Source organism: Amblyraja radiata, chromosome 9 (genome assembly GCF_010909765.2).
Source record: "Amblyraja radiata isolate CabotCenter1 chromosome 9, sAmbRad1.1.pri, whole genome shotgun sequence".
NCBI classification, from domain to species: domain Eukaryota; kingdom Metazoa; phylum Chordata; class Chondrichthyes; order Rajiformes; family Rajidae; genus Amblyraja; species Amblyraja radiata.
Window position 1 is genome coordinate 63,133,916 of NC_045964.1, and position 27,914 is coordinate 63,161,829.

The following is a 27,914-nucleotide window of genomic DNA, read 5'->3' on the forward strand; positions in this document are numbered from 1 at the left end:
ACTGATCAGCCATGATCTTATTGAATGGCGGTGCTGACTCAAAGTTTCTATGTTTCTATGTCTTTGTTTCTATGTTCTGTTTAGATTAGATTAGATTAGATATAATTTATTGCCACACAGCCAGGCTGGTGGAAATTTGGGTTGTCTGCAGCGATACAATAATAAAGAACACACAACCACAATAAAACTGTAACACAAACATCCACCACAGCATTCATCACTGTGGTGGAAGGCACAACATTTGGCCAGTCCTCCTCCATTTCCCCCCCCGTGGTCAGGACCAGAGTCCAGAGTCAGTCCAGGATCGGCTCTTCCTCACCGGAGACCGCGGCTTTAAGTTGTTGTAGGCCGCAGACCGGCGGTCAAGATTTAAGTCCCCGCCGCAGCCAGAAGCACCGTAGACTGCAGGGCCGGCGGTCGAAGCTCCCCTCCAGGGGTGATGGTAAGTCCATGCCGGACCCGCGGTAGAAGTTGGCCGCGGGCCGGCAGTGATGGCTTCTTCTTCCCCCGGGTCCCCAACGTGAGATCCCGGGCTGTAGACGCCGCACCAGCTGGAGCTCTGCAGACCGCGGCTTCAGGCTGCGACTTCAGGCTGCCGGCTGCCCCGGGCAGCGAAACGGAGCGCTCCCCTCCAGCGAGCCCCAGTGAGGGCTCACCCGCTCCACGCCGAGAGTCCACGCTGCGCCCGCCGCTGAAGCCCCGGGCGCGTCTCCGGGAAAGGTCGCGTCGATCCTTGATGTTAGGCCACGGGGGAGGCGACCTGGAAAAACTCGCCTCTCCGTGGAGGAGGCGACCGAAGCGGTTCCCCCTTACCCCCCACACCACCCCTCACATAAAACACACAAAGAAACATTAAATACAGACTTTAAAACATACTAAAAAAAATTTAAAAAGTTGAAAAACTGACGAGCTGCATGACATGGCTGCTGCCAGAGCAGCGCCCCCTCCGAATAAAAATTTGCACAAGATACATGGATCTCTCCAAAGACCAATGTTTTAATAATACTTTGCTTTTCCATTCTTTCCACTGGGCTGGGCTAACTTCACACTACTACTTACTTCTCCCCATCTGCCTAAATTCTGCTCATGCTGATAACAATAGACAATAGACAATAAACAATGGACAATAGGTGCAGGAGTAGGCCATTCGGCCCTTCGAGCCAGCACCGCCATTCAATATGATCATGGCTGATCATCCACAATCAGTACCCCGTACCTACTTTCTCACCATATCCCCTGACTCCGCTATCTTTAAGAGCTCTATCTAACTCTCTCTTGAAAGCATCCAGCGAATTGGCCTCCACTGCCTTCTGAGCCAGAGAATTCCACAAATTCACAACTCTCTGTGTGAAAAAGTTTTTCTTCATCTCAGTTCTAAATGGCTTACCCTTTATTTTTAAACTGTGGCCCCTGGTTCTGGACTCCCCCAATATCGGGAACATGTTTCCTGCCTCTAGCCTGTCCAATCTCTTAATAATCTGATGTTTCAATAAGATCCCCTCACATCCTTCTAAATTCCCGTGTAGACAAGCCCAGTCGCTCCATTCTTTCAACATATGTCAGTCCCGCCGTCCTGGGAATTAACCTCATGAACCTATGCTGCACTCCCTCAATAGCAAAAATGTAATTCCTCAAATCTGGACACCAAAACTGCACACAATACTCCAGGTGTGGTCTCACTAGGGCCCTGTACAACTACAGAAGGACCACTTTGCTCCTATACCCAACCTCTTGTTGTAAAGGCTAACATGCCATTAGCTTTCTTCACTGCCTGCTGTACCTGCATGCTTACTTTCAGTGAGTGATGAACAAGGACCCCCAGATCCCGTTGCACTTCCCCTTTTCCCAACCTGACACCATTCAGACAATAATCTGTCTTCCTGTTTTTACCACCAAAGTGGATAACCTCACATTTATCCACATTAAACTGCATCTGCCATGCATCTTCCCACTCACCCAACCTGTCCAAGTCACCCTGCATCCTCATAGCATCCTCCTCACAGTTCACACTGCCACCCAGCTTTGTGTCATCTGCAAATTTGCTATTGTTACTTTGAATCCCTTCATCTAAATCATTGATGTATATTGTAAATAGCTGTGGTCCCCGCACTGAATCTTGCGGTACTTCACTAGTCACTGCCTGCCATTCTGAAAAGGGATCCGTTAATCCCTACTCTTTGTTTGCTGTCTGCCAACCAATTTTCTATCCATGTCAGCACTCTACCCCTAATACCATGTGCCCTAATTTTGCCCACTAATCTCCTATGTGGGACCATATCAAATGTTTTCTGAAAGTCCAGGTACACTACATCCACTGACTCTCCCTTGTCCATTTTCCTAGTTACATCCTCAAAAAATTCCAGAAGATTAGTCAAACAGGATTTCCCCTTCGTAAATCTATGCTGACTCGGACCATACTGCTATCCAAATGTGCCCCTATTTCATCTTTTATAATTGCCTCCAGCATCTTCCCACCACTGATGTCAGGATAACAGGTCTATAATTCTCTTTTTTCTCTCTCTCGCCTTTCTTAAAGAGTGGGATAACAGTAGCTACCCTCCAATCCCCAGGAACTGATCCGGAATCAAGAGCCTGACAAGATCCTTCAGCACACCATATCCTTCTCGTGGAGTGTTTGCCCTCCACTCCCACACCCACACCCCCCCCCCCTCTCCCACCCCCACCCCTCTCCCACACCACCCCACCCCTCCACACCACCCCCCCACAGCACCCAACCCCCACACCACCCAACCCCCACACCACCCTCCCCCCTCTCCCACACCACCCAGTCCCGTGTGACTGGGACCCAATGGGTCACATCGTCTAGTCTCCATTAAACTCAGCCCCAATCACCAAAGGGCTTGTTTCCATGCTGTATCCCTCAACTATAGTTAACTAAAGTAAACTAAACTAAACCTTCCTGTCCTGTGCCTCCTCCACTGTCAGAGTGAGGCCAAACGCAAGCTGGTGGAACAGCACCTCATATTTCGCTTGGGCAGCGATATGACTATTGGTTTTTCCAACTTGCATCCCCTCTCTCACCTTCCCTCCCCCACCCCGATTCTTCCATAACTTCCCTGACTCTTAGTCTGAAGAAGGGTCTTGACCCGAAACATCACCCATTCCTCCTCCCCAGAGATGCTGCCTGTGTACTCCAGCATTTTGTGTCTATCTATACTGAACATCACTTCTTGCATAAGGCTGGAGCTATGTTGTGAACATTGAGGCACATCAGTACTGATGGACAGTCACCAGGCCAGCTCTTCGACTTGTCACGTAGCTCCGAGTCCCTCAGGCACACACGCACATTGCACTTGTACAATGTCTTCCACTGAATTAATACATCATTTTAATTAGCAGAAAATAAATCACAGCATCCACAGTAACATAGCAGCGGGGAGATGCTATATGGCTCGGAGCAAAAGAGAAATGGTTTTAATCAGCACCAAACCCAGGAATAGCTGGTTCTAAAACTTGGTATTATATGTGAGAAAAACCTTGAACATTTATTTTGAATCGCAATCATTTTAATGTATCTTTGTATGGAGTTTGCACATTCAGCCTATGACCGCGTGGGTTTGCTGTGGGTATTGGTGGACCTACATTTTTGGGGCCCTGAACTGTTAAGGGGGTCCCTTCGCAATCGCAACCAGCAACGAGGTCTGGGTAACCAGTTATCTTCTTCAACGGGGTTGTTCCACGACAGATCACCACAAATTTTAATTTCTGTCATAAATGTTAATAGTGTTTTAAATTATTTATAATTATTTTATATTAAATATATTTAGAATGAAATCCTTAATTAGAAAGTGTTTTTCGTTTACGGCTAGCCTACATGATACTTTAATAACCTTCGAATTTTTAATTTAACTATTATTATTTTTTTTAAACCCCTTCTCATACAGTAGACCTAAAATGTTTAAGCAATGTGGACTTATTTATTTAGCGAATGCAAAGTCCTTTAGCCAAGCAGTTGCCTCTTGATCTGCTGTATGAAGGGTGACAAGTCCTCCTTTGAGTCTTTGTTGAGGGCATGCTTCAATGATGTGTTGCATTGTTTGCTGCTCTCCACAAGCACAGCGTGGGGTTGGGCTGCTGCCCCATTTGTGAAGGCTGGCCAAGCAGGGGCCATGTCCAGTCCTGAATCTATTCAGCGTCGTCCACTGCTTCCTTGGGAGATTGGTGCCAGGGACCGGTAGGGTGGGGTCTGACACCAGATGTTTATTTGGGACGTCCTTGGACTCCCATTCCTTTTTCCAAGCTGATTGGATGGTGAAATCAGCTGGTGGTGGGTTCTTCCAAATTGGTCGTCTAGATGGAAGTCGAGCAGTGGGTGGGTTGAAGATGTCCATGTGAATTGGCAGGTGAGGGGAGTTTTTGGTCTTTTGGAGCATCCTTTGAGTGAGGACTACCCGCCGGATGTGTGGAGGGGCTATGTTGGATAGGACAGGGAGCCAGGGGAGTGGTGTTGAGCGGATTGTTCCTGTGATGATCCTCATTGTTGAGTTCAATTGGGTGTCCACATGGTGTGTGTGGGATGACCTGGACCAAACAGGGGCACAATATTCGGCTGAAGAAAATGCAAGGGCTAGTGCTGAAATAAGCATGATATTCACCTCCAGAAAAAACATAGGAAATATTGGCCGGGGGTCCAGGAGGCTGGCTAGGCCCCTGACGGGGTCCAGGAGCAGCGCCCCAGTGGGGGTTCAGGGGGAAACTCTGAAAGTGATTCCCAAGCTTTCTGCTGGTAGTTTACGTAACAGAAACTTAGAATTTTTCTAACACATAAGCAGTAAAATAACCCCCAAAATATATATATTTCATGAAATAGACAATAGACAATAGATGCAGGAGTAGGCCATTCAGCCCTTCGAGCCAGCACCGCCATTCACTGTGATCATGGCTGATCATCCACAATCGGTACCCCATTCCGGCCTTCTCCCCATATCCCTTGACTCCGCTATCTTTAAGATCTCTATCTAACTCTCTCTTGAAAACCTCCAGACAATTGGCCTCCACTGCCTTCTGAGGCAGAGAATTCCACAGATTCACAACTCTCTGTGTGAAAATGTATTTCCTCATCTCCGTTCTAAATGGCTTACCCCTTATTCTTAAACTGAGGCCCCTGGTTCTGGACTCTCCCAGCATTGGGAACATGTTTCCTGCCTCTAGCCTGTCCAAACCCTGAATCATCTTATATGTTTCAATAAATGGCCTCATACAGCTGAAAATATCTGTACAAAAAATATGTTACCTGAAATGTCTCTTTGCCTAGCACTGTGATGAGAAAAAACTTTTTCACCCAGAGTTGCGAATTTGTGGAATTCTCTGCCACAGAAGGCAGTGGTTTCGTCTCCTTCAGCAGCACCTCGGTCTCCCTTCCTGAGCTCAGACACCCACTTCTCCTCACCCCACCTGCGCTCAGTTCAGTTCAGTTTAGTTTATTGTCACGTGTACCGGGCCACAGTGAAAAGCTTTTGTTGCGTGCTATCCAGTCAGCGGAAAGACAACACATGATTACAATCGAGCCATTCGCAGTGCACAGATACATGATAAGGGATTGAATGCTATGACTCAGTCAGTACACTCACCGTGTCAAGACTCTTGTGCCCCTGAGGAAGGGTCTCGAGCCAAAACATCACCTATTCCTTTTCTCCAGAGATGCTGCCTGACTCGCTGAGTTACTCCAGCATTTTGTGTCTACCTTCTCTTGTGTGACTCATTTGGCTCTGCCTGAATAAACTAACATTTGGCGTAGACTTCTGTTGCTCTGTAATCAGTGGCCCGCCTCATACAAGCACAGCTTTCGTCTAATAATAGCTTGTCCTTTGCTCCATCAGTTCCTAATCACCAGCCTGGAAGGAGTGGGAAATAGGTCTTTCCCCTTAACCTCCCCATGGAAAGTCCCAGGGCACTGGGAATCCATTCGCGGGTCCAGGCAGCGGGCCCCTTTTCCGGGGTTACGTCCGTGCCCGTGTGTCCCTGGAGAGGGAACACGCGGTGTCCACGGGGACTGTGGAGGCCTTCTGTGAACGCTGGTCACCGCAGGTGGTTGAATATATTATAGATAAAAATGTTAATATTTTAATTTGATAATTTTGTTTAAGTGTTTTCTAAATTGTTTGAGCTTTCTACCTTCCCTTGTAAATTGTACATTTGTTTAAAAATCTAATAAAAAAACATTTCCGGAAAAAAAAAAAAGGGCACTGGGAATTTGAGTGGGAGCATTCTGCCAGGCTTGATCATGTGATCCCAGTCGATAATCCCATTCCCTCCACCGCCCAGCTATTCCATATTATCGGCCATAAACCACACAGGAGAACATTAGGCCAAACCTTCAGGTAGACACAAAGTGCTGGAGTTATGGGCCTGTCCCACCTAGGCGATTCTTCAGGCGACTGTCAAGTCGTGGCAGGTCGCTGAAAAGCCGGCGACTGGAACGACGACTGTCAGAGTGGAACACACACAGACACACACACACATCGCTTCCTTCGCCAGCCAGTTATGCAGGCGGGGGACAGGGCAAGCGGGTGGAACGCTGTCTGAGTGAAATTCACACGGTGTAAAGCCAATGTGATACAGTCACACACCACAGTGAACAGGAAGGTTGGCGCTGTAATTAAGACGGTGAAAGCACAGTGTACGGGAAGGGTCACGAAAGTCCTTTAAAAGAGGGGTGGAGAGGGGGGGGGGGGAGAGAAGGTGGTGAAGGGGTGAGTAGGGGGAGACGGGGTGGGGAGAAGAAGTGGAGACAACTTTTAAGAAGCCAGAGATACACGGTTGTGAAGCTCGGCAGACATTAACATTACCGGTCGGTTATCCTTGGTTCTGAAAACTACTGTTTATGTTTTTTTTCCCCAATGAGCCAATTAAATTTACCGGTCAGCACCGGCTACAACCTACGAGAACCTACGACCTCCTGTCGACCCACTAACACTGCACCTACGGCACGAGAATTCTCGCTACTCTCCATGGCGGCTTCATTCTGGTCGCCAGAATGAAGCCGCGACTAGTTTCGAGAATGCGGGAACTACTCGCGACCATGAAGCCGATTCCCCGGCAACCACCCGTGAACACGTGGCGACCATGTGGCGATCGCATAATCTCCTGTGGTCGCCTAAGTGGGACAGGCCCCTCACTCAACAGGTTACTCGGGCAGCATCTCTGGAGAAAATGGATTGGTGACTTTTCTGGTCGGGACCCTTCTTCAGACTGAGTCAGAGGAGAGGGAGGGAACTGGAGGTAGGAAAAGGCCAGAACAATTCAGGGCTGGCAACAGGTGACCAAGGAAGCGTGGAGCCCACAATGGCCCATTGTTGGCTGGGGAAGAGGAGATAACGAGGGGATAGAGGGATGCGACGAGTGGAACTAGTAGAACCAATGTGTCTTTGGAACGTGGGAACTCCGTACAGTCAGCACCCGTGGACAGGATCGAACCCGGGTCTCTGGCGTTGTAAGGCAGAAACTCTACCGCTGAGCCACCGTGCCGCCCCTTATTGCCCCTTGAACTGGGAGGTTTGGTGGACCATTACAGAAGGCGGTGAAGACTCAAGCATTTTACTCAGGATTTGCTCAAGGACCCCAGAGTCTTGCTGAAGGAGCCCAGAGTTTCTTCTCTGAAGGTCGTCAGTGAACCCGATGGGTTTTTCCACGTATAACATTATGGTCCCTACTACCCAGGTTAGCTTTCTGAAACGGCCTAATATATTTATTTTTTTGGCTAAAAATTATGTCTCAATAATAAAGTGCTGATGGCTAAGGTGTCTATTGGATCCCCTCCTGTTGCCTCGAAATAGGCCACAGATCAAAATTCAGGATGAAAATCAATTGCAAACATCCGATTGAAAGTCAAAGCAGTGCAATGAGAAAAGGTGTGCTCCGTAAACCCCGGCTCCTTGTGAAACGTGGACGGGAGCAACCGTGTTACTCTCCTGTGTTACTAATCGCCTGAGGCAGGGTGAACATCCCCAGGAAAAGCTGCCTGAAAACATCCTGGCAATGCCGGCTCGTGCTGATAATTGAGCACAGTTGAGTGACGGACCAGTCTCTCAGGTAGAGTAGATGCGGAGAGGATCTTTCTACCGGTGCGGGACTATGAACCAGAGGGCACAGTCTCAGAATAAAAGGGCATACCCTTTGGAAAGGAGATGGGAAGGAATTTCATTAGTCAATGGGTGGCGAAACAGTGGAATTCATTGCCACTGACGGCTGTGGAGGCCAAGCCATTGGGTATTTTTAAGGCAGACATTGACAGGTTCCTGACTAGTTAGGGTGTTGAGGGTTGTGGGGAGAAGGCAGGAGAATGGGGTTTGGATGGAGAATGATAGATCAGCCATGATTGAGTGGCAGAGTAGTCTCGATGGGCCGAATGGCCTTATTCTGCTCCTATGACATGAACTAATAGCGTGGGATCTTTATTGTCGCTGGGTCTCAATTCTCAGTCTCCGTGGGAGGGCCTTCACCAGAAGAACCGCCATGGTTCAAAATGGTGGTTCACCGCCAATCTCTCAGGGGCAAGTAGGGATAGACAATAAATGCTGGAGTTGCCGTCAATGTCCAGAACTAAATGGGCGGCACAGTGGCACAGCGGTAGAGTTGCTGCCTTATGCCCCTGTCCCACTTGGGAAACCTGAACGGAAACCTCTGGAGACTTTGCGCCCCACCCAAGGTTTCCGTGCGGTTCCCGGAGGTTCCCGGAGGTTTTTGTCAGTCTCCCTACCTGCTTCCACTACCTGTAACCTCTGGCAACTACCTGCAACCTCCGGGAACCGTACGGAAACCTTGGGCGTGGCGCAAAGTCTCCAGAGGTTTCCGTTCAGGTTTCCTAAGTGGGACAGGGGCATAACAGAGCCAGGGACCCGGGTTCGATCCTGACTACGGGTGCTGTCTTTACTGAGTTTGTACGTTCTCCCCGTGACCTGCGTGGGTTTTCTCCAAGTTCTTCAGTTTCCACCCACACTCCAAAGACGTGCAGGTCTGTAGGTTAATCGGCTTGGTGTAAATATAAAAATGTCCCTAGTGTGCGTAGGATAGTGTTAATGTGCGGGGACCGCTGATGGGCCGAAGGGCCTGTTTCCGCACTGTATCTCTAAACTAAACTGAGATATGGATGAAGACAAACGTATTGTGACCAGCGTTTAATAGATTGCCTTGCAATACATTCCATGGTGTTGGGCGATTGTTGGCTTGGCTTCATTTCACCTCGCTCCTTCTCTGTGGAGGTTGGTGAGGGCACCTCAGCTTATTGAAATCCCCACACAATGGTGCAATTAAGTGGATCGATCCCTGACTCTATGGAACACCTCAATGTCATCTCTCCGCCCTGTCACTCCCCAATGTTAGTCCACCGTCTGCAAGGCTCAAGTCAGGAGTGTGATGGAGTATCCTGCACTTGCCTGGATGAGGGCAGCATCAACTACACTCAACCAACATAGCACCACCCAGGACAGAGCAGCCCACTTGATTAGGCACCCAATTAGGCACGGTGGCGCAGCGGTAGAGTTGCTGCCTTACACCGAATGCAGCGCCGGAGACCCGGGTTCGATCCCGACCAAGGGTGCTGTCTGCACGGAGTTTGTACATTCTCCCCGTGACCTGCGTGGGTTTTCTCCGAGATCTTTTGTTTCCTTCCACACTCCAAAGACGTACAGGTATGTAGGTGAATTGGCTTGGTAAATGTAAGAATTGTCCCTAGTGTGCGTAGGATTGTGTTAATGTGCGGGGACTGCTGGTCGGCGCAGACCCGGTGGGCCGAAGGGCCTATTTCCACACTGTATCTCTAAACTAAACTAAACTAAACTAATCCACAACCATGCACTAACTCCGCCACCAATGAACAACAGCAACAGTAAGAGCCATCTACAGGATGGACTGCAGTAACTCACCAAGACTCCTGAGGCAGCATCTTCCAAAGACACTAACATCTAGCAGTTAGAAGCACCAGGGCAGCAACAGCAAGGGAATACTACCCCAACCTCAATGTTGCCCTAGACCTGCGTCATCACAATTTTGCATCCTACACATTAGGGGCAATTTTACAGAAGCCAATTAACCTACAAACTTTGGGGTGAACATGGGGTGGGGACTGGACATTGTGCCTTCCCCCACAGTGCTATCCACTGTGGGGGGATGATTTTTTTTGTCAAATTGTAGTCCTGTAGGTCTGTGTCCAAGATGGCTGCCGTGAAGAGAGAGTGGACGCTGGCGCGCTTTGGCTGCCGCTGCTCTCTTTTCACACTGTGTTTTTGATTTTCTGTTTTTGGATTGAATTCTGTTTTTAATTTGTGTCACTGTGATGTCTTTAATTACTTGTTTTATTCCGATTATATGTTTTTATTCCGATTACTATGTAAGGTGTCCTTGAGGTGTATGAAAGGCGCCCATTAAATAAAATTTATTATTATTATTATTACAAATGCAAGGAACTGCAGATGCTGGTCTACAAAAAAAATGTGCTGGAGCAACTCAGTGCATCAGGCAGCATCTAGTTTAGTTAAGTTTAGTTTAGTTTGGAGATACAGCGCGGAAACAGGCCCTACATACACTAGGGACAATGTACATATTTTACCAAAGCCAATTCACCTACAAACTTGGACGTCTCTGGAGTGTGGGAGGAAACCGGAGCACGCTGAAAAAACCCCACGTGGTCACGGGGAGAACGTACAAACACCGTACAGACAGCACCTGTAGTCGGGGTCGTACCCGGGTCTCTACCGCTGCACCACCGTGCCGCACAAATTGTTAATCTGTTGCATCTTGAGCGACTGCTTTTGAGAACACCGCCATTGTGTGTTGACCCAAATTTTCCAGTCACTTGTCACTTCATTTCAACCCTTTCTATCCCCTTCCTCCTCCAAACACACACACACACACACACATGCGCACACACACACACACACAGCCTTTCCTGTTCATGAATCCTGTTTAGAGACACAAGGAACTCTAGATGCAGGATTGCTACCTTACAGCGCCAGAGACCCGGGTACTGGCGCTGTAAGGCAGCAACTTTGTTTCCCTGCCGCAGAGGCGGGCAATAAATACCGTGACTTGCCATCAATGCCCATTCTTTGACGAGCGAAAAATAAACCGTGGATTCCTTCTACAGAGCACGAAGTCGATCAGAAACAAACTTTTGTTTGCAAAATTATTCCGACATTCAGCTAATTTCTTTTTTTTCTTCTTCTGGAAGAACATTGATTTCTATGACTAGATTTAACAGACATTACTTTGTATACTGCAGTAAGAGTATATTAATTTCATTTAACAAATTGGTAGAAATGAAATCAGATTAAAGCTGTGCTTTGCCAATTCAGCCTTTTAGTCAAACAGAACACTAATCTGTACAAGCAAGCATTTAAATATATATTTCACAATTATGCTGGCTAATGAATTTTTAATATTTATTGCTGTCAAGTATATCCCTCTGGTCTTAAGATAAAAACGACTGTTATTCACCATCTCCTCTTGCCCCAGGCTGCCAGCTGTCTGTTACATTCAATTGCTCCTGATGAAATTGGAAATTCTATATATGCCGCCTATTTTTCCGTGATGTTCCGCGTTCCAAGGCAGAGTCCACATGGAAGCGGAGAGGACACAGCATCAGGCTTCTTGAGAATACAAGACAGGCTGGAGAATCGTTCCGACACATGTCGTATAACATTTAACGCTGCAAAGTGTGAAGGGAAGCCTTTGGTGAGAAGGAGGGGGGTGGGGGGGGGGGGGGGGTGGGGGGGGGAGGTGACAGCAATTGAATCGTTCAAGAAGGAACTGCAGTGCTGGAAAAATCGAAGGTAGACAAAAATGCTGGAGAAACTCAGAGGGGGAGGCAGCATCTATGGAGCGAAGGAATAGGTGACGTTTCGGGTCGAGACCCTTCGGCCCACCAAGCCCGCGCCGACCAGCGATGACCTCCTCCCCCCCTGTACACCAGCACCATCCTACACACACCAGGGGCAACTTACAATTGTTAGCAAATTTTTAACCTACAAGCCTGTACGTCTTTGGAGTGTGAGAGGAAACCGGAGCACCCGGAGTAAACCCACGTGGTCCACGGGGAGAACGTACAGACAGCGCCCGCAGTCGGGATGGAACCCGGGTCTCTGGCGCTGTGAGGCAGCAACTCTACCGCTGAGCCACCGTGATCTCACTGTGTTGACTTCTTGTTCACCACACTGCCGTAGTATGGGGAACCAGTTCCACTTCCCTCTTGCAGTGATTCCCTTTCATCTGTATTTATCCTTCCTGCTCCACAAACTCTCTAAAAAACATCTACAGGTCCACCACCGATTTTCCGGCCACTGGTGGTCTGGCGCCTCCTTAAATCCGTACAAAATTAATCCGGACAAACCCCCCCGCCCCCTGCCCCCCCAAAAAAACATGGCACCTAGGCCGGGTGAGGCCGCTGATCCCGACCTCATCGGGACTTCCGCGATCGATCGGTGGGTCAAATCTGCCCCCTGCGACCGGCGCGCTGGAACTCCGGCACGGCCGGAGACGGCAGATACGTTCCCATAGCCGACTTCCGAGGCTGACTTTGCCGGTCGGTATCTCGGCTCCTCGCCGGCCTAGGCGGAATGTTCCGGTACCGTTGAACTACACCAGTGGGAGAGTCTAAGACTAGAGGTCACAGCCTCAGAATTAAAGGACGTTCTTTTAGGGAGGAGATGGGAAGAAATTTATTTAGTCAGAGGGTGGTGAATCTGTGGAATTCTTTGCCACAGACGGCTGCGGAGGCCAAGTCAGTGGATATTTTTAATGCAGAGATAGATAGATTCTTGATTAGTACGGGTGTCAGGGGTTATAGGGAGAAGACAGGAGAATGGGGTTTACAAGGGAGAAATAGATCAGCCATGATTGAATGGCGGAGTAGACTTGATGGGCCAAACTGCTTAATTCTACTCCTATCACATGACCTTATGACCTCATGACTCCTCTCGGAGGCCGTGACCTCTGTTGGTCCGGCAAAATAGATAATCCGGAAATACTCTGGAACCCAAGAATGCTGGAAAATCAGTGGTTGACCTGTATTTACTAAAATTACAATGCCAGCAGATCAATGATAATTCAAGCCATACACACACACCCACCCACCCACATAGTCACGCACAATTATGCACACACAAACACCCACATAGTCACACACAATTATGCACACACACACATCCACATCCACATAGTCACGCACAACCATGCACACACACACACACACCCACCCACATAGTCACGCACAATTATGCACACACACACACCCACACACATAGTCACGCACAACCATGCACACACACACGCACACACACATAGTCACGCACAATCATGTACACACACGCACACACACACACATACTCACGCACAACCATGCACACACACTCACACACACCCACACACATAGTCACGCACAATCATGCACACACACACACACCCACACACATAGTCACACACACACACACACACACCCACACACATACTCACACACACACACACACACACACACACACACACACACACACACACACACACACACACACACACACACACACACACACACACACTCACACACACACACACACACACACACACACACACACACACACTCACACACACACAAACACCCACATAGTCACGCACAATGATGCACACCCACCCACATACTCACACACACACCACACACCACACACACACACCACACACACGCACACACACACACACACACACACACACACACACACACCCACCCACATACACATACAAACACACACACACACACACACACACACACACACACACACACACACACACACACACACACACACACACACACATGCCCGGGGTTACAGCTCTGGGGTTGAGTGTGAGAGCGGGTAGCGGTGGGTCTTACCCCCTGTGAGAAGTAGAAGGCTACGATGCCCAGGGGCCAGAAGCAGCAGAGCATGGAGAAGATGGCCAGGCCCAGGTGGTCGCGCGGAGGGATCATGATAAAGTTGTCCTCGCTGTCGCTGTCACTCGAGCAGTCACTCTGGGGAGAGCAGGAGGAGAAGGACAGAGTTTATCAGCAGCAGTACAGCACAGGTTTCATTAATGGTGCACAAGTAGATAAAGACTGCATTACCAAAGCTGTTAGAAATGAAATCCCTGTAATCGCATCACATCACAGAAGAGACATGTTGCCTGGGACTGAAACAGCATTCATGGGCTCGAAGAAGTGAGAGAGTCTTTATCTGCCTGTGACATGGAGTCGTATACAGATACGGCATGGAATCAGTCCCTTCGGCCCATTGAGTCTATACTGGCCATCGACCATCCATTTACAGCATGCTACATTAATCACAATAGACAATAGACAATAGACAATAGACAATAGGTGCAGGAGTAGGCCATTTGGCCCCTCGAGCCAGACCGCCATTCAATGTGATCATGGCTGATCATCCACAATCAATACCCCGTTCCTGCCTTCTCCCCATATCCCCTGACTCCGCTATCTTTAAGAGCTCCATCTAACTCTCTTGAAAGTATCCAGAGAACCGGCCTCCACTGCCTTCTGAGGCAGAGAATTCCACAGATTCACAACTCTCTGGGTGAAAAAGTTTTTCCTCGTCTCCGTTCTAAATGGCTTACCCCTAATTCTTAAACTGTGGCCCCTGGTTCTGGACTCCCCTAACATTGGGGAAATGTTTCCTGCCTCTAGCGTGTGCAAACCCTTAATAATCTTATATGTTTCAATAAGATCCCCTCCCATCCTTCTAAATTCCAGTGAATAGAAGCCCAGTTGCTCCATTCTTTCAACATATGACAGTCCCGCCATCCCAGGAATTATCCTCGTGATATATTTTCTCCCCACATTTTCATCAACCCGCACTAACCCACATGTTCTTGATTAGTGCAGGTGTCAGGGGTCATGGGGAGAAGGCAGGAGAATGGGGTTGGGAGGGAGTGATAGATCCGCCAGAACGGTGGTGATGGGCCGAGTGGTCTAATTCTGCTCCGATCACAAAATTATAAATGTCAAATTTCAATTTAAGATTTTAATTTACACCTCACAGTGAGCTACTAACCTACTGACCCGCATGTCTTTGGGATGTGGAAGGAAACCAGAGCTCCCTGAGGAGAACCCTCGCGAATTGGGAGAACGTGTAAACTGCACAGAGACAGCACCCCAGGTCAGGATTGAACATGGGCCTCTGGTGTAGTGAGCCAGGATCTCTACCAGATACAGACACATATAGCTGCGGACATCTTTGTGCGTGCCTTTAGGCTTCAGACTTTAGAGATACAGCATGGAAACAGGCCCTTCGGCCCACCGAGTCCGCGCCGAGCAGCCAATGAAGACGTGGGTACCCGGAAACAGGACCTTTGGCCCACCGAGTCCGTACCGACAATAGACCACCCGTACACTACCACTATTCCACACACTGAGGACAATTTACAGAAGACGGCAAATCTGTAAATGTGAGGTTATCCACTAAAGGCGCCCATTAAATAAAATTTATTATTATTATTATTATGGTGGCAAGAACGAGAAGGCAGATTATTATCTGAAAGGTGTCAGGTTAGGAAAAGGGGAAGTACAACGAGACGTGGGTGTCCTTGTTCATCGGTCACTGAAAGTAAGCATGCAGGTACAGCAGGCAGTGAAGAAAGCTAATGGCATGTCTTTTTTTTAACATCAAAAATATTTATTCAAATATTACAATAGTATTTACAACACAATAAAACGAACCAGACACCACATCATAGTACAAGGCAAAACAAATATACTAGGTATACCACCAAATAACTGTATTACAATCCTTGTCCAGGATACATTCAACCCCCCTCGGTGCCCAGCGGTCCCGGAAATCCCCCAGGGTGCCCGTGGACAGCGCGTAACCCCTTTCTAGTACCACCCGGGCGCGGACGTAACCCCGGAGAAGGGGCAGGCAGATGGCTCGGGCAGAGGCATCTTCCGCCTCGCGCCGTGACTTGCGGATGGCCAGCTTGGTCAGGCCTAATGGCATGTTGGCCTTCACAACGAGAGGAGATGAGTATAGGAGTACCAACTGGTCCAGAACGCAGCCGCCCGACTCTTCACCCACACCAAATCCTGGCATCACATCACTCCAGTCCTCAAACAACTTCACTGGCTTCCCATCTCTCACCGGATCACCTACAAAATCCTGGTCCTCACCTACAAAGCCCTCCACCATCTGGCCCCCCCATATCTCACTGACCTCCTCTCCCCCTACCAACCCTCACGGTCCCTCAGATCCACATCAGCCGGTCTCCTCTCCATCCACAAGTCCAACCTCAGCAGTTTTGGGGACAGAGCCTTCTCCAGGGCAGCTCCCAGGCTCTGGAACTCCCTCCCCCAACTGATCCGCAATTCCGTGTCCCTCACCATCTTCCAGTCCCGCCTCAAGACCCATCTCTTCACCTCTGCCTATCCTTAGCCCCACGTCCCCGTCCCTTTTCATCTGTGCATTAATTGCCTCATACTGTGTTTTGTATTGAATTCTGTCTTTACTTTGTGTACTAGTCATGTCTCTACTATTTATTTCATTCCCCTTACATGTTTTTCCTCTACATGCTCAATTTTTGTAAGGTGTCCTTGAGACTCTTGAAAGGCGCCCATAAATAAAATATATTATTATTATTATTATTATAGGAGTAAAGAGGTCCTACTGCAGTTGTACAGGGCCCTGCTGAGACCTGGAGTATTGTCTGCTAATCTGTGGAAGGACATTCTTGCGATTGAGGGAGTGCAGCGTAGGTTCCTGAGGTTAATTCCCAGCATGGCGGGACTGTCACATGATGAAAGAATGGAGCGACTGGGCTTGTATTCACTGGAATTTAGAAGGATTCCAGTCCTTCTAACTGAAACAAGTGGTGCAGTGGTAGAGTTGCGGCCTTACTGCTCAGAGACCCGGGTTCAATCCCGATTATGGGTGCTTGTCTGTGCGGAGTTTGTACGTTCTCCCCGTGACCTGCGTGGGTTTTCTCCGGGCGCTCCGGGTTTCCTCCCACACTCCAAAGACGTACAGCTTTGTAGGCTAATTAGCTTCCATAAAAATTGTAAACTGCCGTTAGTGTGTGTTGGGTGGTGTTAGTGTGCGGGGATCGCTGGTCGGCGCGGACCTGGTGGGCTGAAGGAACTGTATCTCTAAACTAAACAAGTCGGGTAGAGTGTGTGATGTAAGGAGAGTTCGTGCTGTTGGGAGCCTACACACCACTCCTACCACAGTCAAATGGGCTGCATTTTGAAACATTCATGGGCCAGAATGATTTCAATTGCGGTGTAAGCTGTGTGGTGACACAGCGCTGACTGTTCATTGCCTGTTTTAGGCCGTAATTTGGTCATCATTCATTATCTTCTGCTCTCGAAAACTGGATGCAAAGCTCTTGTTGGAATGAAGCAGGACCACCCACGTAGCAACCAATTAAACGGCAACACTACCAGCCTCGGTAATGAAGGGTTTCTCTCCATTACCTGCTCTTGATAACTGAGCACTTACAATGAGGCGGTCAAGGCCAGAGCCGCAACACAGCCCTTGGCACCCACTCAACATGCAATTAGGTCCAGTGTTTCCAGACCTCAGTTCCTGAATAACATCGTAGTCCTTGGTGGGTATCACACTACCAACCACACTAACATAGAAACATAGAAACATAGAAAATAGGTGCAGGAGGAGGCCATTCGGCCCTTCGAGCCAGCACCGCCATTCATTGTGATCATGGCTGATCGTCCCCTATCAATAACCCGTGCCTGCCTTCTCCCCATATCCCTTGACTCCACTAGCCCCTAGAGCTCTATCTAACTCTCTCTTAAATCCATCCAGTGACTTGACCTCCACTGCCCTCTGTGGCAGGGAATTCCATAAATTCACAACCCTCTGGGTGAAAACGTTTTTTCTCACCTCAGTCTTAAATGACCTCCCCTTTATTCTAAGACTGTGGCCCCTGGTTCTGGACTCGCCCAACATTGGGAACGTTTTTCCTGCATCTAGCTTGTCCAGTCCTTTTATAATTCTATATGTTTCTATAAGAGCCCCCTCATCCTTCTAAATCCTTCTCTAACAAGGTTGTAAAGCACAACGCATTGTTGTAATCTAGCTTGGCGCAGTGTAAGTGTCGCTGCCTCACAGCGCCAGAGATCACGGGTTCGATCCTGACCACGGGTGCAGTCTGTACACTGTTTGTACGTTCTCCCTATAACTGCGTGGGCTCTCCGGGTGCTCCGGTTTCCTCCCACACTGCAAACACGTACAGGTTTGTAAGGTCAATTGGCTTTGGTAAAGATTGTAAATTGTCTCTAGTGTGTGGGACACTGCGAGTGTATGGGGATCGCTGGTCGGCACAGACTCGGTGGGCCGAATAGCCTGCTTCTGCGTTGTATCTCTAAACTAAACTAAACTAAACTAAACTAAACTAAACTAGCAGCTTTTGCATTCCATGACAGTTAGAGTCATAGAGTAAATTAAGTTTGAATTTAATTTAGTCTATTGTCACGTGTACCGAGATACAATGAAGATACATTCTTCAGGTCATACAGCGTGGAAAACAAATTGCCCAACATACTCCATTTACATTAGTCTAACCTAGCCGTGTATGGCCCTTATTCCTCCATACATTTCCTATCCATGTGCCTTAGTTTAGTTTAGTTTCGAGATACAGCGTGGAAACAGGCCCATCGAGTCCACAGCGACCAGCGATCCCCGCACACTAACACTACCCTACACGCACCAAAGATCATAGCTCCGCTCCATGATCTTTGACACGCGCTAGGGACAATTTTTACAGTTACACCAAGCCAATTGACCCACAAATCTGTACGTCATTGGAGTGTAGGAGGAAACCGAGGTTCTCGGTGAAAACCCACGCAGGTCACGGGGAGAACGTACAAACTCCGTACAGAGAAGCAGCCGTAGTCGGGATCAAACCCGGGTCTCTGGCGCTGCAAGCGCTCTAAGGCAGCAACTCTACCGCTGCCCCTAATTGTCGAAATATTTTTTTTAACTTCACCAGCATGCTTCCAAACACAAAATACCTCAGAGTCACAGAGAAATATTAAAAGAGATGGCACAAAGCTAGCAGTATGCTGCATTTATCTAGCTGCTTTAGTGCACCAGAGCACTTCACCAGCATGTTTACAAACAAAATAGAACAAAATAGGGAGATTAAAAGTCAGTCACAAGCGGACACCATATTTTACTTTTGAAGCACAATAGATAAGTTATAATTCAATTCATGTTCAGAAAAATGATTTACTTTTTTTTAACTAAGTGGGCCACATGCTGGCGTAGCAGTAGAGTTGCTGCCTCACAGCGCCAGAGACCCGGGTTCGATCATAACTGCGGGTGCTGACTGTACGGAGTTTGTACGTCCTCCCCGTGACCTGCGTGGGTTTTCTCCGAGATCTTCCGTTTCCTCCCACACTCCAAAAACGTACAGGTTTGTTGGTTAATTGGCTTGGTCGAAATGTGAAATGTCCCTAGTGTGTGGAGGACGGTGTTAATGTTCGGGGATCGCTGGTGGGTGTGGACTCGGTGGGCCGAAGGGCCTGTTTCCGCGCTGGATCTCGAAACTAAACTAAACTCTGAGTGGCTGAGTAATAATAATAGAAATGGCACAACGCTAGGGTTGGGGCAGCTTTTAAGAAGTATCTGAAAGGAGGAAAGTGGAGGACAGGTCGACACAAAATGCTGGAGTAACTCAGCGGGTGAGGCAGCATCTATGGAGAGAAGGAATGGGCGACTTTTCGGGTCGAGACACTTCTTCACGGACGTTTCTCGACCCGAAACGTCGCCCATTCTCTCTCTCCAGAGATGCTGCCTCACCCGCAGAGTTACTCCAGCATTTTGTGTCTACCTTCGATTTAGGGACGACAGATGGCACAATGGGCTAAGTGTTCGGCTGGCAACCGGAAGGTAGCTGGTTCGAATCCCGCTTGGAGTGCATACTGTCGTTGTGTCCTTGGGCAAGACACTTCACCCACCTTTGCCTGTGTGTGTCCTTGGGCAAGACACTTCACCCACCTTTGCCTGTGTGTGTCCTTGGGCAAGACACTTCACCCACCTTTGCCTGTGTGTGTGGATGTAATTATGTGAAGCACTTTGGGGTCAATGCAAGTTGACTAAAAATGTGCTATATAAATAAAGAAATTTAAATTTAAATTTTAAACCAGCATCTGCAGTTCTTTCTTACACAAGTGGAGGGCAGGTCTCATTAGGCCAGAGATTGACGAGGCGATGGTAGCTGATGATCGAGACACCATTGTGGAACCTGGAAAGGACTGCAGGCCAGAAGTGGATGAGAGGGCCCAGGGGGATGTAGAGCTGAGGGAGGCTTTGTAGAGAGGGAGGACTAGACCATGGGGAAACTGCGACCTGTACAAGAACAAGATTGCCGGGAGTCAATTAAGGCAGCGAGCACTGAGGGAGCAAACACGACCAACAACAAAACAGGGCCTGGATGAAGAGACTGGATGTTCTTATTTAAGCTTCCAGCCTCGGAAACAAAAATATTTTTCACTTTGAGTTTCCTTTGTTTTTCCTCACAGTTTGTCCCTGTGCCATGCCTCACAGCTTTGTGCAAAATAGCATATAGTTTTCCATGGGCTTTAGAAGCTCCTGTGTGGTTGGCATGGCAACCCACTTGGAGTTGGGCAATGGGCAGATTGCAAGGCTTCTGCGCAGATTTACTGCAGCCTGCCTCACAGACACCCGGAGAATGCTGGCCCATATCCATCTAAACCTGTCCTATCCAAGTACAGGATGTGTAGGAAAGAACTGCAGATGCTGGTTTAAATCGAAGGTAGACACAAAATGCTGGAGTAACTCAATGGGACAGACAGCATCTCTGAAGAGAAGAAATGGGTAACATTCAGTCTGAAGAAGGGCCTCGACCCGAAATGTTATCCATTTCTTCTCTCCAGAGATGCTGTCTGTCCCGCTGAGTTACTCCAGCATTTTGTGTCTACCTATCCATGTACTTATCCAAATGTTTCTTCCACAAGCCCACTGCCATTGTACTGGTTTGAAAGGGATTAATTCCATTGTGATATCCGTATTAGCAAGCATCTTCCACATTAGAGTCTTAGAGTGCCATAGAGTCTCGCAGCGTGGAAACAGGCCCTTCAGCCCAACTTGCCCATACCGAGCAACATGTCCCATCTACTCTAGTCCCACCTGCCTGCATTTGGCCCATATTCCTCTAAACCTGTCCTAATCATGTACTGTACCCTGTCTAAATATTTCTTAAAATCCCTCCAATTTCTTCTTTTTAAGAAAGATCTCCAGATGCTGGAAAAATCGAAGGTAGACAAAAATGCTGGAGAAACTCAGCGGGTGAGGCAGCATCTATAGAGCGAAGGAATAGGCAACATTCCGGGACGAGACCCATCTTCAGATTTTTTCTTCTAATGACTTCCAATTGAATTTCCCTTTTCTTTGAAGGTTGACACAAAATGCTGGATTAACTCAGCGGGACAGGCAGCATCTCTGGAGCGAAGGAATGGGTGATGTTTCGGGTCGAGACCCTTCTTCAGTCCTGACCCGAAACCTCATCCATTCCTTCTCTCCAGAGATGCTGGAATTCTCTGCCACAGAGGTAGTTGAGGCCAGTTCATTGGCTATATTTAAGAGGGAGTTAGATGTGGCCCTTGCGGCTAAAGGGATCAGGGGGTATGGAGAGAAGGCAGGTACAGGATACTGAGTTGGATGATCAGCCATGATCATATTGAAAGGCCGAATGGCCTACTCCTGCACCTATTTTCTATGTTTCTATGCTGCCCGTCCCGCTGAGTTACTCCAGCACTTTGTGTCTACCTTTGCTTTAAATCAGCATCTGCACTTCTTTCCTACACATTTTCTCTTTGTTTTGCCAGTGTTGGCCATTCTAGTTGGCTGACCTGCGCCTAAGGGTCTTTAGCTTGCAGTTCCTTAGACGGACATGATCGGCGGCTTTGATAGCTCAGATGATCAATGGCACCTCCAACAATGCGGCGTCTCTTCAGTCATGGATGGAAGCGATTGCCTGGTTTCTGCGCTGATGTGGAACCATCAAACTCAGAATCAAGGCCGCTGTCAAATGGAACATTGCAGTCAAAAAATGTAATTAAACTGGATGAGTGTTTCAGTGATCCGTCACCGGAGCTGTGCGTGCGTGTGTGTAGAACTAGCTTTGCACTTACAGTAGTAATTTAGATTTAGATCCACAGCGAGCAAACAGGCCCTTCGGCCCGCCGAGTCTGTGCCAACCAGCGATCACCCCGTACACGAGCACTATACTACACACTAAGGACAATTTATACATTTTTTTACCGAAGCCAATTAGCCTGCGCATCTTTGGAGTGTGGGAGGAAACTGTGCGGGAAAACCCACGCAGGTCACAGGGAGAACGTACAAACTCCGCACAGACAGCACCCGTGGTCAGGATCGAACCCGGGTCTCTGAGGCTGTAAGGCAGCAGCTCTATCAAAAGTCAAGTCAAAAGTCAAAGTCAAAGTGTCCTTTATTGTCATTCAGACCTATCATGTCATACATATAATTTTTTTAAAAAACAAAAAAACACACAATAAACACAAATTTAACATCCACCACAGTGAGGTCACCAGGCACCTCCTCACTGTGATGGAAGGCAAAAGTCTTAAAGTCTTTGTCTCTTCCCTCCTTGTTCTCCCTCTGCGCTGAGGCGATGCAGGCCTCCGATGTTGTCGTCCACTGGGCCCGCGGCCGAGCCTCCAAAGTCGGGCCGCCGCCGGCGGAACGCCGGAACGCTGCCACAGCTCTGGAGTCGGGACCGCCACCGGAACGCTGGAACGCCGCCACAGCTCTAGAGTCTGTGGGCACAGCTCTGGAGCAATGTGCCGCCGAGCCGCTAACATACACCACTTTGCCACTGCATCTTGCAGCAAAGGACTGTGCTTGCACAGCATTAAGATGGCGATCAGTAAGCTACAAGGCAGATCCTGCCCAAAGTCAGGCACTGGCAGGCAGAAAAACATTGACAGCCTCTGAATGCCCCAAAGCAGTTTCCAACTGATGAAGAACTTTTGAAGTGTGGTCACGGCTGTAATGGGAGATGAGGCAGCCAATCTGTGCAGGGCAAGGTCTAATGATGATCAGATAATCTGCTTTTAATTATTTTGAATGAAGATAAATATTGGCCTGGAGGAGAAGAATTATCCATGATGCCTCTTTTGAAGGCCCGACCCAGGCGACTCTTTGTATGCTGGTCAAAGATGTTGATCTGCAATCTCGCTTTAGAATCGCTCCCCTCTTTTAAATATCTGCACCCTGTGGAAGGCTCGATTGTAATCACGTATTGTCTTTCCACTGACTGGCTAGAACGCATCAAAAGCTTTTCACTGTACCTCAGCACAGAAAGCGAATGGCATGTTGGCCTTTATAACACGAGGAATCGAATATAGGAGCAAAGAGATCCTTCTGCAGTTGTATAGAGCCCTAGTGAGACCACACCTGGAGTATTGTGTGCAGTTTTGCTCCCCTAATTTGAGGAAGGACATTCTCGCTATTGAGGGAATGCAGCGTAGGTTTACAAGGTTATTTCCCGGGATGGAGGGACAGTCATATGCTGAGAGAATGGAGTGGCTGGGCTTGTATACTCTGGAGTTTAGAAGGATGAGAGGACATCTTATTGAAACATATAAGATTATTAAGGGTTTGGACACGCTAGAGGCAGGAAACATGTTCCTGATGTTGGGGGAGTCCAGAACCAGGGGCCACAGTTTAAGAATAAGGGGTAAGCCATTTAGAACGGAGATAAGGAAACACTTTTCCTCACAGAGAGTGGTGAGTCTGTGGAATTTTCTGCCTCAGAGGACGGTGGAGGCCGGTTCTCTGGATACTTTCAAGAGAGAGCTAGATAGGGCTCTTAAAGATAGCGGAGTCAGGGGATATGGGGAGAAGGCAGGAACGGGGTACTGATTGGGGATGATCAGCCATGATCACATTGAATGGCGGTGCTGGCTCGAATGGCTGAATGGCCTACTCCTGCATCTATTGTCTATTGTCTATTGGCACACATGACAATAAACTAAACTAAACTAAACTAAAGCTAAACTAAATGAAACTAAAGATCATAAGTAGTAAGAGCAGAATTAGGACATTCAGCCATTAAACTAAACTAAACTAAACTCCGCCATTCACTCGTGGCTGGTCTATCTCTCTCTCCGAACCCCATTCTCCTGCCTTCTCCCCAGAACACCTGATACCCGTACAAATCAACTAAACTAAACTAAACTAAACTAAACTAAACATCGATGGGATCTTTTACTATGCAATGCAATTGGGACAATTTCTTTGACTAATTCATCGTATAGTCTATCAGGGAATTGGCTCCTCTAGTATGAGCAGTGAAACAGGATTAATTAATGACCACATTGTGAAGGATCCATGGGGAGGGGAGAACAATCAGGACATTATCGCATTTTACATTCAGTTTCACAGTGAGAATCTTGTCTCTGAAATGCGTGGCTTAAACTTAAATAAGGACAATTACAAAGGTCTGAATGCTTAAGTGGACTTGGCAAAGATGAGAAGGATGGGCTGTAGATAAGCAGTGGCAGAGATTTAAAGATGTTCTTCAATAGCTTCAACAAAGATATATTCAATGGAGAAATAATGATTATGAGAAAGATGATCTTTCTGCGGCTTAGTTTTAATTTTTCGTTTATTTTGGTTTTAGAGATACAGTGTGGAAACAAGCCCTTCGGCACACCGAGTCCGCGCCGACCAGCGATCCCCGCACACCAACACAACGGTACACGCACTAGGGACAAGTTATAATGTTATCTAAGCCAATTCACCTACAAACCTGTACGTCTTTGGTGTGTGGGAGGAAACTGAAGATTTCAGGAAAAAACCCACACAGGCCATGGGGCGAATGTACAAACTCAGTACAGACACGCACCCTTAGTCAGGATCGAGCCCGGGACTGGCGCTTGTAAGACAGCAACATAACGGTCAAGGAGGCGCAGCAGTAGAGTTGCTACCTTACAGCGAATGCAGCGCCGGAGACCCAGGTTTGATCCCAACTCCAGGTTCTGTCTGTACGGAGTTTATACGCTCTCTCCGTGACCTGCGTGGGTTTTCTCCGAGATCTTCGGTTTCCTCCCACACTCCAAAGACCTACAGGTTTGTAGGTTAACTGGCTTGGTGAATATAAAAGTTGTCCCAAGTGGGTGTAGGATGGTATTAATGTGCGGGGATCGCTGGTTGGCGCGGACCCGGTGTGCCGTGCTGCATCTCTAAACTACCTCTTCGCCACGGTGCTGCCCTGAATATTATTGAACCAGGGTGGTGTTTATGACAATCCAGTAGTTTCATGGTTAGCTTTTTCGTTCCATATTTATTCAGTGATTCGAACCCTGATTCGAACTCATGCCCTTGGGTCAATGACACTGGTTGCTATCTCAGCTGTTTAGCCACTATGCTGCAACAGCCTACATCTAAACAACCTAAAGGGAACTAGCAAAAACAAATACAGGGTGGCACAATGGTACAGCTGGTAGAGTTGCTGCCTCACAGCTCCAGGGATCCAAGTTCAATCCTCACCTCCACTACTTGTAGCGACAGGTTTTTATATCGTTCAAGAGATTACTCCCTCTAGTCACTAAGTGGACTACATGATTAAGGAGAATGTCGTTATACACATGTGAGCTCTCCGTCGGGGACCTTCACAGCTTCTTCACAGATAAATCTTCATAAACACAGCCTTTTGATTAATATATTCTTTATTGTTGATGAAAAACAATAAGGTATATCCAAACTTCTTCCGACTCATACACTATAATCTTCATCGAACTCCAGCGTATCGCTTAAGAGGTTAGAAAACTCCTCGTGTCTCCGTTACGCTTCGCATGGTCAAAGGGTAAACCTTCCCCATGCTGGTCCAAAACTACACTAAAAACTAAGCTTCTGCGCAAGAAACGTAGCTCCAAACACGCCCTAAAATACGTCATAAATCCCACACACAATATAACGGGCAGTCTAAAACTTAAAGACACATGCTATCATTAATGACACACAAAACAAGCCAAATGGCCACAACACTACTGTCTTTGTGGAGTTTGCACATTCTGCCTTTAACCACGTTTCGGGTGCTCCGGTTTTCTCCCAAATCTCTAAGGCGTGCAAGTTGGATTTATAATTGAACTCTATGTTGATCTCAGTATGTAGGTGAGTGATGGGATCGGGGGGGAGGTGATAACTAAGGGGTGAGAATAAAACGTGGTCAGTGTGAAATAGGTGTTTGAGAGCTGCCATGAACTTACAGTGCCGAAGGCCCCGTTTCTGTGCTGGAAGACTCTAAATAAAAAAGCAAATTCTTGGAGCTTCTGCAAGTATAAAAATAAAAAGGAGTAAAAATCTATCTTGGTTACTTAAGAGGTTAGTTAAAAGGGTGGTGGGTGTATGGAACGAGCTGCCAGAGGAGGTAGTTGAGGCAGGGACTATCCCAACATTTAAGAAACAGTTAGACAGGTACATGGATAGGACAGGTTTGGAGGGATATGAGCCAAACACGAAGCGGGTGGGGCTAGTGCAGCTGGGACATGTTGGCCGGTGTGGGCAAGGTGGGTCGATGGGCCTGTTTCCACTCTATGACTCCATGACTCTAAGACTTGAAAAAAATTAATAATAAAGGAAAGGGTGAAGGCTTTGAATACATAGAAAATAATAGACAATAGAAAATAGACACTGGGTGCAGGAGTAGGCCATTCGGCCCATCGAGCCAGCACCGCCATTCAATGTGATCATGGCTGATCATCCCCAATCAGTACCCCGTTCCTGCCTTCTCCCCATATCTCCTGACTCCACTAACTTTGAGAGCCCTATCTAGCTCTCTCTTGAAAGTATCCAGAGAACAGGCCTCCACCGCCCTCTGAGGTAGAGAATTCCACAGACTCACCACTCTCTGTGAGAAATAGAGAGTGCGAAAAACACCCCAATAATAAATGTAAGTGAGAGTGCAAAAAGAAGGAAGGAACATGCAATTATAACGTGAAAAGTACAATCTAATACAGTGGGGCCAAATGTTCAGAGGTCCCTTAGACCTGAGTGCCTATCCCCACCATCGAAGGGATCTATCGAAGTCACTGCCTCAAAGAGGCAGCCAACATCATCAAAGACCCACACCATCCTGGTGCACACTCATTTCACCATTGCCATCGGGAAGAAGGTACAGGAGACTGAAAACTGTAACATCCAGGTTCAGGAGCAGCTTCTTCCCTACAGCCATCAGGCTATTAAACACGACAACAAATAAGCTCTGAACTATCATCATTGCACTATATTTGTTCTTTATTAAGTATGTGTGCATGTGTATATATACACACTGAACTTTTTTCTTCTCCCGTTATGTACTATGTTTATAATGTGGATAAATGTGAGGTTATCCACTTTGGTGGCAAAAACAGGAAAGTAGACTATTATCTGAATGGTGGCCGATAAGGAAAAGGGAAGCTGCAACTAGACCTGGGTGCCATGGTACACCAGTCATTGAAAGTAGGCATACAGGTGCAGCAGTCAGTTAAGAAAGCGAATGGTATGTTAGCATTCATAGCAAAAGGATTTGAGAATAGGAGCAGGGAGGTTCTACTGCAGTTGTACAGGGTCTTGGTGAGACCACACCTGGAGTATTGCGTACAGTTTTGGTCTCCTAATCTGAGGAAGGACATTCTTGCCATAGAGGGAGTACAGAGAAGGTTCACCAGACTGATTCCTGGGATATCAGGACTTTCATATGAAGAAAGACTGGATAGACTCGGCTTGTACTCGCTAGAATATAGAAGATTGAGGAGGGATCTTATAGAAACTTACAAAATTCTTAAGGGGTTGGACAGGCTAGATGCAGGAAGATTGTTCCCGATGTTGGGGAAGTCCAGAACAAGGGGTCATAGTTTAAGGATAACGGGGAAATCTTTT

General features: G+C 47.8%; 1 protein-coding gene across 1 annotated transcript in view; it reads right to left on the minus strand.

Moving 5' to 3' along the window:
• Positions 1 to 27,914, minus strand: part of syndig1l (synapse differentiation inducing 1 like) — an 88,521-nt gene that overhangs the window by 34,785 nt on the left and 25,822 nt on the right. The window contains exon 2 of the mRNA XM_033027646.1: positions 13,874 to 14,011. Within this exon, the coding sequence (XP_032883537.1) occupies positions 13,874 to 14,011 (138 nt within the window). The remainder of the gene's footprint in view (positions 1 to 13,873; positions 14,012 to 27,914) is intronic.